The sequence below is a fragment of the Gossypium hirsutum genome, chromosome A13, assembly GCF_007990345.1.
Source record: "Gossypium hirsutum isolate 1008001.06 chromosome A13, Gossypium_hirsutum_v2.1, whole genome shotgun sequence".
Taxonomy (NCBI): Eukaryota; Viridiplantae; Streptophyta; class Magnoliopsida; order Malvales; family Malvaceae; genus Gossypium; species Gossypium hirsutum.
This window is the reverse complement of record NC_053436.1, coordinates 585,848-597,677: the sequence shown is the minus strand read 5'-3', so window position 1 is coordinate 597,677 and position 11,830 is coordinate 585,848. Positions and strand designations below refer to the sequence as shown.

General features: G+C 30.5%; 2 protein-coding genes across 2 annotated transcripts; one reads left to right on the top strand and one right to left on the bottom strand.

The window, feature by feature from the left end:
- Window positions 1–5,430: 5,430 nt before the first annotated feature.
- LOC107940372 (LOB domain-containing protein 15) lies at window positions 5,431–6,982 on the top strand. The gene is made up of 3 exons (XM_041084387.1): window positions 5,431–5,747; window positions 5,877–6,144; window positions 6,446–6,982. Exons 1-3 carry the CDS (start codon window positions 5,734–5,736, stop codon window positions 6,803–6,805), a joined length of 642 nt encoding a protein of 213 aa, XP_040940321.1. The 5' UTR covers window positions 5,431–5,733; the 3' UTR covers window positions 6,806–6,982.
- Window positions 6,983–9,242: 2,260 nt separating this feature from the next.
- LOC107940358 (peroxidase P7) lies at window positions 9,243–11,504 on the bottom strand. Its single transcript, XM_016873787.2, has 4 exons — window positions 11,244–11,504; window positions 10,569–10,763; window positions 10,229–10,394; window positions 9,243–9,770 (listed from the first exon to the last, which is right to left on the bottom strand). Exons 1-4 carry the CDS (start codon window positions 11,463–11,465, stop codon window positions 9,376–9,378), a joined length of 978 nt encoding a protein of 325 aa, XP_016729276.1. The 5' UTR covers window positions 11,466–11,504; the 3' UTR covers window positions 9,243–9,375.
- Window positions 11,505–11,830: the final 326 nt, after the last annotated feature.

Below are 11,830 nucleotides of genomic sequence, written 5' to 3'. Positions count from 1 at the left end.
TAATTTTACCCTAGAAAATTCAAAATCAGATAAAAATAACATAAATAATAAAATTATATGGATTCTATTTCAATAAAGTTGGCTTGATTTTGGAAATTAATTTTAAATTAAAATTAATTAATAGTCCAATTATGTAGGTGGGTTAATTTCTTAACTCAATGGGTGAGGGAAATTTGATCGGCCCATGAGTAAATAGACTTTCGGCCCAAGGAAGCCTAAAAGTCGACTAAGTGTATTCTTTTACCCTAGGTGGCTAACCGCTAAACTTATTTATGGATAGTCCGAACATTCACTGAATTTGTGACAGCTTAAATAAAAATATTAAGTTGGAAAAATAAGTGTGAACAAAAAATAAAACTCGTTTAATATATGGGTTGAGGCTCGAGCTTGAATATATTATTTTATGTTATTTTATATAGAGAAGCAAATACAGGGGGTTGGCAGGGGCCTTGGGCCTTCCTAAAATAGAAAATTTCTATTTAGGCCTTTGAATTTTTTTTTAAAATTTTAAATTAGTAAAGATAAAATTATACTTTGTCTCCCTCAAATTATAAAAATTCGACTTAATCCTTTAAAAAAATAAAGTATAGACTATAAAAAATTAAAATTTCATTCGGCCCCACCTAAAAATTTATTTTAGCTTCACCCCTGTTTATATATTATGTAATTTATAGCAGATAAAAGTTAAATTTATAATAATATATAATATTATAATGTAAACATTAAAAAATGTTAAAGATAAATTTTTAATAAATTGGTAAATATATAAAATTACTAAATGTTAATGTTAAAAATACGTGTGTCTTAAATGGGTTTGGGTTAGCCATTTACAAATAAAAGCGAGCTTAGATAAAATTTTAGACCCAGTTTTGAGTCGAACCAAACTTGGACAAACATAAATTATGTTAATATAATGTTTAAACCAAACCCAAATTCGACCCGACCCATGAATAATTCTACTAACTAGTAAAGTGCTATGATGAGAGAGTTTCTCAACACTATGTATGTACATTTATCGGATAAAGTTAGGAAAAACTATAAGTTAATAAGTGGTGAAATTGTAATGAAAGAATTGCATTTTGATCTCATGAAAATTTATAGTTTAATTGCGACCCTTCCAAAAAGATATCATGACTACACCCTTGATCACCACTCCATAAAAAGTCAAGAACAAAATTCACCATGTAGCTAGAAGTTAAAATCGACACCTGATTTATAGGCTCTATTATTAACGTTGATGAATGATTGAGAATAGTTTTATTTTAGTTTTTCTAGTCATATTTTCAATAATTTAGTCTATTGACTTTTCAAATTTAAGAACTCAAGTCCAATTGTTAACACTATTAATTTTTTCTATTAAATTCAAGTTCATTACAACACACCATCCTTTTAACCCTAATTATAAAGTCTAAAAACTCTATTCACAGTCTAACTGTGGATTTAGATGGACAGTACGGTGTGATATGTTTAACTTACTATTTGTCACACGTCACAGTATCACTACAATATTTAATCTCATTGCCACCGTTATTTTTACACTAATCATAAATAAATACACCGCCCATTTAAACTCACTGTATCAAATATTTTTACTTAATCTAAACCCACAAAATCGTTAAATGATGAAGAAAGTCAAAAAGTACCCGAACAATAACAAGTAAAAGTCTGCACATTATTCAAAGTTCGACTCATTTAAGGTATACTAGTTTGACTAACTTTATTAGGCCAAAAAGAATATTGAAGGAGTTTGTAAATAATGATCATATTCCTATAAAACAGTTGGGTCCAAAGTTGATGTGCACTTTAATTTTGCAGATAAGATGCATGCATTTTGACCCAAGCTATATAAATACAGATAAGTGTGAAGTGTTAGGGCTTAAAGATGGTGGTCAAGTCCTTTGATTGCATGAGTAAATAGTGAAAAGTGGGCAAATTGTGGGAACTTGAGTTCAAAAGGAGATAGATAGTTAGGTTGGATGTGAGAGAGGAGAATGGGGACAAATAGTGAGCCTAAAAATATGGGGTCAAAATAACAATTGGATGGTGTCATTTTCCTTGCAATCTAAGCATAGTTATGCCTTTGTTTAATCCTCTCCATTTCACCACCCACTTTGATATAACATTTCTCTCAAATTATAGCCAAGCAAAACAAACACTTAATTTTCTCAAATTTAGCTACTAAAAAATAAATTAAATAGATTTCACGAGATTTAAATTCAAATAAAATTTAAATTAAAACACATGATTTTCATAGGATGAGATTAAAATTTAGTATTTCGAAATTCTCAAAACTTCCTCATTTGAGTTTAATAAGTCTATAATTTTTTTATGAATTATACAAGTACATGTCAAGATTAATAGGATAATTATTTGGTACACTGATGATAAAATTTTTTAACTTTACATGTGAGGTTAAGATTTCATCATGTGTCCTTTAATTGTATTTAAGAAATTAAAAATTAAATAAATAGTAAATGTGACAAAATCTTAAACTCACTTGTGGAGTTAAAAATTCCGACCGATTGTGTACAACATAATTACCCAAATTACTATATAAATTAAACCATGGGTAATTATTCTATACATTGCTAGTGGAATAAAAAAAAACCTCTACAAGTAGCTTTAGAATGTTGCCACACGTCTCTGTAAAAAAAATAATTTTCACCTGCATTATTAGTGTGCTCATTTTGATATCGGGTTTTTTTAATAAAATACTTAAAACTATCCATAACCTCTCTCTAACCCTTAAATAAGAGAATAATGCACTTCAACACACTCGAACCCACATCCTCCTACACTGACAACAATACCATACCAATTGATCTAAGAAGCACTTGAAAATTTTTCCTAAACTTTTATACACTAGTTTAGAGTTGAAATTAGCATTAATTAAAACATCTTCATAAATAAGGGGGCAGCTATCATTGTCACCATGTCTAAATATAAACATATCTTAGCCATGGTTCAAACAACAGATTGCGGGTAGTACAAGACAATCCTCATCACTATTTATATTCCATTTAGGGCAACTAAGATATCCCAAAGATTATTAATTTAACAAGTGCTGGGTTCTTGATTTTGACAAGAAACTAACATGCCTGCCCTTAACCCTAAGAAACCACAAATTCCTTTGATATATATGTACATATATATGTGTGATCATCAATATATATCTACTTCATAACCTAACCTTTGATATAGCTTGTTTTAATTGCAATATTGTTAATCATTAACATGCAAAAGGGATTGCCAATTTGTAATTAAAGCCACCTAAGTGCATGATCCTTAATTAATTAGGGTCGGCTGAATAAATTTTCCATTTTAATAGTTGTGTAGTTTATTGGTAGGAGACTACCTTTTACTCTCTCTTTTTTTTCTATAATTATGAATATTTTAAACATTCACGTTTGTAATTATTTGTTGTATATGATAAATATGTACTAAAATAGCAAATAAGTGTTGGTGAAATGGTATGACTTATTGCATTTTTAAGGGGAGATATTGATTCCAATCCTAGAGTCGACATTGTTGAGAGGGACACCAGGAACCTTGAATATGAATCGTAAGTGGAATTATTGAAGGGTGGGTTACTCGTCGAAGTTCAAATGCCCTTTTGATATTTGAGAGTATTAAGATAAAATATTAAACTTGAAAAGAGCTCGTTTAAAATATAGATTGAACTTGGGATCCAATGTTCAAAGCCCGATAGACTCGGCTAAGCCATTCTTTACGTTTATAATAGGTTGTTTTTTTTTTCTTTTCATTTATGTATGTGTAATTTATGTTATATGAAAATTATTAAATATACTATAGTATAATATAATATTAAAAATATTCTAAAAAATATATAATTTTAAAAAATATGTTAAATTGTTTATGTTTAGGAATTTAAATATATGCCAATGAGGCCTTAGTACAGCTGGCAAAGGTAAAGGGGTCTTGAGTACTCGACTTCAAGACCCACCATGCACTATTATATGTGTGGGTCTTCGAGTCCCTTCATGGGCGGATTGTTAAATATATATAGTAGTATAGTAAAAAAAATGCATATATAAAATTACTAATTATTAAATAAAAATAATATATTTTTTAAAAATTTAAAAATAACATGGGTGGGTTTTAATTAGCTTGAGTTAACTATTTACAAATATGAACGAGATTAAGAAAAATCTAAGGCTCATATTCCGGTTTGTACTTAGTTTGGACAACTATTTATGATACGATAATTATTTGATACACAAGCGGTGGAAAGTTTTTATTTCACAAGCGGGATTAAGATGTTGCCACATGTCTTATTTATTTATTAATTTTTTAAATACAAATTAATGACACATGGCAAAATTTCAATCAATCCCGCTTGTGAAATAAAAACTTTCCATTGTCGTTGTACCAAATAATTATCCTTTAGCGAACGATATTATTTTTAAAAGAACTATGTACAATATTAATACCATACATAAAACTAACTTGAACCCATGAATACTTTTAAATTATCAGAACTTATTCTAATTATTTCATATAATTAAGTTGGAATATATCTCGACAAATTCACAAATAAGTTAAAATAAATCTAAAATATAATCGACATACCATAGAGACTTGTCCTTAAAACTTCAAAATCTTTTTTGAGAGAATTACAATTACAATTACAATATAATTATAAATATAATATAAATATAAAAATATGTCCAACCAATTACAATATAAAATCAATTTAGTACAAAGCACAACGAACAATGAACTAAACAATAAAACCCAACAAAACCTACCTATTACACCCAACCCAAATTTTAAATTTGTAATTGCGCTAAGGAATTAAATTAATTTGGAATTAAGCTATCTTCATTTTATATATATATATATATATTAGAATTGTGTGACCTGAATCCTATTTGATCGGTTTGAAAAGCAACTCACTTATTAAAGAAATAAAATAGAGAGACAAAATTGGAATTTGTGGGGGTGAAGGTTCGAGGGCCGCTGTATTGATCTTGCCGCACAAGTTGAATTCGTCAAGGACTATACTTCTATTAGACAGGTTGTTTAACCCTTAAAAACTACACATAGCCGCAAACCTTTTGTATTGTTATTATTCAACATTAGTGAATTTCTACTCTTCTACTTTTCCAATAATGATTTTCCACGTAAAATCTACATATTTTTATTTTTCTTTATTATTATTTTACGATCATTCATACTACTATTATCGACATATAATATAACAATTTGAGTATATAAACCACATGGTTAAGCCGTATTTGAATAATTTGATTTTCTTTTTTTTTTTCAAAAGTCAAAACATTTAAGGATCCCCACGTGAGCAAGCAGTGATAGAGCTGGCATTCATACAGTACAAATAACGACATATAAATATCCTCCTTAATTTCTTTCACACTACTTTGCTTCCATTGAAGCTCTCTCTCAAACCCCTCCCGTTATTATATATATATATACACACATATATATATTAACAATTCCAAGAATCAACTTTAAGAACCCCCAATTTAGCTTCTTCTAGTAAAATACACATATCCTTTTTGCCTATTATATTCCCAAATTTTATACAAACAGTAGACCATACATACCTTTCTCTTGTATACCTTGCCTTTTAAGCACCCCTTTCCTTCATTTCACCTTTTTCTTCCTTCTCTTCTCTTCTCTTCTCTTCTCTTCTCTTCTCTTCCTTTCACCCCTGAGAAAATTTGTGTTCTCCATTTTTGAGAACATGCTTTAATGTCCAGGGAAAGGTAAGTGCCATCTTTTAAGCTTTAAATGAACTTATAGTCTCATACATGCATATATATATGTGTGTATATACACATATTTGTAGTGATGGGTTGTTGTTGTTTTTTTTTTTTTTGTATGTGTGTGTTTAGGGAGAGATTTGATGAGATAGGCAAAAAGATCAAGAGAGAAGCAGATGTTGTTTCATTTGGAGGTCATCATCATCAAATGGGAAGAAGGCACATAATGGGTTCTCATGGAACCCTAAATACCATTACACCATGTGCTGCTTGTAAGCTATTGAGGCGTCGGTGTGCTGAAGAATGCCCTTTTTCTCCATATTTCTCCCCACATGAACCCCAAAAGTTTGCTTCTGTTCACAAGGTTTTTGGTGCTAGCAATGTCTCAAAGATGCTTATGGTAATTATTTCAAAACCTTAATCTTGAGTTCGAGTTTTATTTTTAGGGTAAATTACGGTAGGGGTCACTTAATTATATCTATTTTATTACTTAAATTATGAAAAATTAAAAAATAATCATCTAACTATATGAAAACACCCTAATATCTAAAATAGTTTATTGACAAAAAAGGCGCGCAATTGAATAATTGAGTGACTATAACTTAAAAAAAATGGTAATTACATGATTACTAATGTAATTTATCCCTATTTTTATTCGGTATAAATCATTTGTGGGTTCTAACTGTTGTGTTGTGATTCAGGAAGTACCAGAGAATCAACGAGCCGATGCGGCGAGTAGTCTTGTTTACGAGGCGAACGTAAGGCTAAGAGACCCTGTTTATGGTTGCATGGGTGCAATCTCAGCTTTGCAACAACAAGTTCAATCTTTACAAGCTGAGATCAATGCAGTGAGGGCTGAGATAATGAAACACAAGTGTAGGGAAGCTAATCTTATACCCTCTCCTTCTCATTTAGCCTTGCTATCTTCCGGGGCTGTTTCGATCGCCGCACCACCACCAATGCCACTGCCACAACCTACCACGGCTGCAGACTATAACACTATATCGGATGAAAACGTTACCTATACTTTGGATAACAAGTATTACATAGACAAGTACTGAAATTTAAACATTATACCCATTTTTTTTTCTTTATTACAAAGCAAATGAAATAAAAACAAATGAGTATTAGTTTCGTTGCTTCTTTTTTTCTCACACAAATATGCCTTTTACCTATAATTGTTGGTTGATGTGTATCTTTCTTCTACATTTGTTTCTTTATATATATATATTGAATTACTTGTTTTCCACTTCTTTTTACTGTTTTCTCCAGTGATTGATATGGACACTACCATAAAGGGAATGGATGGGTAATTCCATTTTTTTCTTAGTTAATTAATTCGTAAAATTTGTAGCTTAAATTCTAAACTCTAAAACTTAATTTTGGGGGTGTAAAATTGCATCCTAGTTGAACTTCTGATTGTGTGTGCTGGGGAAAGAACAAGTGTGAACTCACTTCACGTGAAGTATGAAGTATGAGCACATGCTAATCTGTGCCATTGAAGGATCCAATGTTATTATGAATTCAGGGGGACAAAAGGTTTAGTTGTGTAGGTTAGAATAAGGAATTTTTTATATAATGTATAATGTGGGTTCTTGGAAGCATGCCTATATAGGGCAAATCCAGATAAATTTTGGAAAGAGTCGAAATTAAATTGTATATATTTACGATAATAAAAATATAATTGTATCATTTTAATTGCCTATATCTTTATATTTTTTAAATGATTAAATCAAAATTTTATCATTTTTAGGGCTAAAGTATAATTTTATTATTACAAATTTAAAATTTTAAGGAGTCTAAATAAAAAATTTTCATTTTAAAGGGTTAAGGCCACCGCCAGCCTTTGATTCACCACTATATATATTAGTTTTTGATAAATAACTCAAGACAACGAATTCACTAAACAATCTTTCCGATACAACACTTGATTTAAGCTTGAACTATCGAATACTCACAAAGATAATTGCAACTTCAGTATTGCCTAATTGTTTACATTCACTCTCTCCAAAATCCCTTCTTTTTTCAAGAAAAACTTAAAACAATAATGTTTCATTATATCGACATTTTCAAAAGAAGATAAGCTAACTTCTCAATTTTGAAACAAGCGAGATACAAATAGAAAATCAACATTTTATCTCCTTCCTTTATCTCCTCATTTTCGAAATCATAAGCTGCCTTAAACATTTGATCACCATTGTTAATTGCAATCAACAAGATATAGAGTCTAACCAATTTTGAACTCTTACATACCCTTCAAAATTGTCTCCAAAGGATTTGACATTACCCGAACTTTATCTAGTTCCTTAGTATAAAAAATATTTTGTATTTAAGCCGATTGAGTTTTAGCTCGATTAGCATGAGATTGTTGCCAGTGTAGGAGGATGTGGGTTCGAGCGCAGTGAAGCACATTATCCTCCTATTTAAGGGTTGGGGAGGGGCTATGAGTAGTTCTAAGTATTATATAAAAAAAACAAATATGATCAAAACCTATAAAGTTTCTAACGTATATATTTTATTATAATAGAGTTTTGTGTAATATGAATTTTAAATATTTGAATTATCATCTATAATATATATAATATAAGCACGAGTTTGGAAGACTTTAAACTAACAAAATACCGTTTATTGTTTATTGTTTATTATTGGTTTAAATATGTCAAAGGTCCTTATATTCTTCTGAAATTTAAAATTTAGTCTCTATAATTTTGAGATACTGAGTCCCTATACTTTAAAAATCTTGGTCCCTCCGTCAATTTTACTGTTAGAATTGATGATGTGGTATTTATAGAAAAAGGTGAAATAACTCTTTTACCCCTCAACAATTTTATTTTTTTATCAATTTGGTCTTTAATTTTTAAATAGATTCAGAGTTTGTATCATCATTTAAAAACCATTTATACTAACATTTTATATACATTTATAATTAAATTTACATAAAAATATTTTTAATATATAATTAATATAATTTATAATATAAAAAAACTTATTCAAATTTAATTTAATATAAATCGAACGAATAGCTCAAAATTTAGAGAGACATTATTAGTTATTACCATTCATGAAGTAAATAACATAATTTTTATTTTGAAAATTTGTATATGTCTTACAATTATTTAAAATAAATTTTTAAAATGTATTTTTATTTTTAAAACTTAAAAGTTTGTTCATATTTTCAATAAAAAATATAAAAATTATGAAAAATTAAAATTAAAAATAAAAATCAATGCATCAATTAATTAAAGAGAAAATATTGTATCGAACTGTGATTCCACGTCATGTTTATCCCTTTCCAATGGGAGAATCAGGAGGAAAATTTTGATTTGTCATTCTCCCATCAGAAAGGGATAAAATGATGTGAAATTACAGTTTCATCCAATCCTTTCTCACAGGTCATAATTTTCCTCTTATTTTTAGTGTTTTTAGTTTGATTTGAATTTTTTCAAGAAGAAAAATCTGATTTGTTATTCTCTCGTTGCAAAAGAGATAAGATAACTGGAATCACAATTTCATATAATACTTTCTTTTAAATAAAATGCTGCCTCAACATTTATTCCTCCGCAAGTACAATCTAAATTGCGTAACAAAAAAAAAACTTGAATTTTTGTTATTCAGAAAACCAATGCATCAATTAATTAACCCTTCTACAGTTCTTCCTGATCTCTCCCATTGATCCAGTGAGGGGACTGATGTCTCCCATCTTGATCATGGCAGCAGCAAAATCCGAACGAAAGGATCTCGGATTGTTGCTATAACCCCGAACGATGGAATCCGTGAATCCGCCACCGGTGAACAACTGTTGATCGGAATGGAAGAGACCTCTTCTATCGATTAGGTTCTTGAAATAACTGTTGTCGAAATACGTAGGCGTGTGGATATCGAGGGGTGCCAAGTTGTTGTCACCTGATCCAGTTTCCCTCGGACAGTTTCTTTGCCTTGTTCGAGCAAAGGAAGGGTCGATGTTGCTCTCGTTGTATACCCGTGCCCTGAATGTTGTACACCTTGCTTGTCCAATTGTATGTCCCCCTGAATTTACAATAGCATTTAAAACAATTCTGGAGAGAGCTTAAGTGGTAGCGTGCTTCCCATATGTCTTAAGTCATAAGTCCGAGTCAAACTATGTACAAATTATTCAGTTTTTCATAGTTCCAGGGGCGACACCAAGGGCAGGTAAGTGCTATGCCTCTCATCACCCTAAAATAGAAAATTTTCCCTCTAAATTCAATTCAATCTTTTTAAAAAATTAGAAAATATAAATTAACGTTGAAATTACATTTTAGCATTCATAATAATATATAACTTCATTTCGCCTTCCTGACAAAATTCCAGGCTTTGTCCATGCATGGTTCTGTATGTTCAAAAACTCTACGGTGCTCCCACTCTATGAACCAGCAAGAGGTTTCGATAGAATCGGTAGATAAAATTCTGAGTCAAATTTCTTAATTTGTATTATAAATTTGTTTTAAGTTGAATGCTTAACGAACCGGATAAAGCGACCAAGTCCCGGGGGGCAAGTCCATGAGCATTGAATCCAGAAATGAGTTGATTCAAGTTAGAAGATGGAGAAGGAATGTTGTTATTAGCAGCAGCTTGGCTTGCAGTCCTAGCATCTCTTCTCCCCAGTTTCACATCCCAATAGGGGCCTCCAAGCTACCATCAACAACAAAAACAAAATAGTAACCTCTCAATTACTTGCTTAATTTAAAATTTAAGATGTACTGCAAGTTCAAGTTTCACCAAGAGTCTCATTTGTCCAGTAATATGAGAGTATCACTTTCAGCTATCTATGAAACTGATCACGTAAACAGGAATTTAGGAGCTTACAATTGTAACAGAGTCTCTAGCAGAAATAGCCAAGATATCAGCACATGAAACAACACCAGGGCAAACTATCTCGACGGCAGACTTGATGTCGTCGACCACATTGAATCCTCGAGCAGAGTTGCGATTCGGGGCAGCATTTTTTTCTCCGATGAAGGACGATATATCGTCGTCTAGTAGAATCGATCCATCGCATCCCTATCATCAACAACAGTAACATATAGTAATCTTAGATTTATAAAATTAAATATTACTAAGTCAAATGCATTAGGTAATACCATTGAGGTCAAATTTGTCTTTTTTTATTTGAAAAGTTATTTACTCCCAAGTCTCTCTTTGACTTAAACAGTCGGATCATGTTTATGCCAAGGTAGGTTTATAGAGTAAAATGATGAAATTATATTTTACCTATAGAAAAATTATACAATTTAATTTTAATTTCTTAAAAAAAAATTCTGACTTTGGCTTTAGGTAGAACCATGTACAAACTAAAGAGTTTGCACATGCTGTCCCATCAATGTTCTATATGATATAAGTCATGGGTTGAGTTAGAAGATTATTTTATCTGTTTAAATATTCTGAGTTACTCTCACTCTATGAATCTATTAAATAATAATAAAAAAACAAAGCCCCAATTAAAGATAATACCAAACTCATTATAAGGAGGAGAAGAATTACATTGACAAAGCAGTCATGAAAGAACAAGCGAAGCAAAGAAGCACCCATTCGAGCCTCTTTCATTATAGCAGAGTGAACAATGAATTTCACAGTAGGTAACAAGTTGGGGCATGATTTTGAGTAAAAATTGGTTGAAAGCTTAGCATTGGTTCTTCCATGGAAGAACACAAGGAGAAACAAAGCCGAACAAAACTTGGAAAAACAAGAACCAATAGCAGCCATTGAAACTAAGTAAAAAAGAAATTATATGTTATGGTTTTGAAACAAATTGTGGGAGAACATTGGTTTTATAGAGAGTGCTCAAGCTATATCACCTAACACGTAGAACGTTTAAAACTAGTGCATGGCATTTTTTATTTTTTATTTTCTTTAACGTGTATCACAAACAATTAAATTAAATGGTAATAAAATTTTCATTTTGGTCACTTAGTTAAAAAAATTACAATTTGGTCATTAAATTATTCTAAACTTTTCGTTTAAGTTATTGAACTATTCAAAAGTTTTATTTAATTTATTGGGTTGTTAAGTTTTTTTTTTTTAAGTTCCACTGGCAAGCTTCAAGTGACAATTCGAAGGTCTGTACGGTG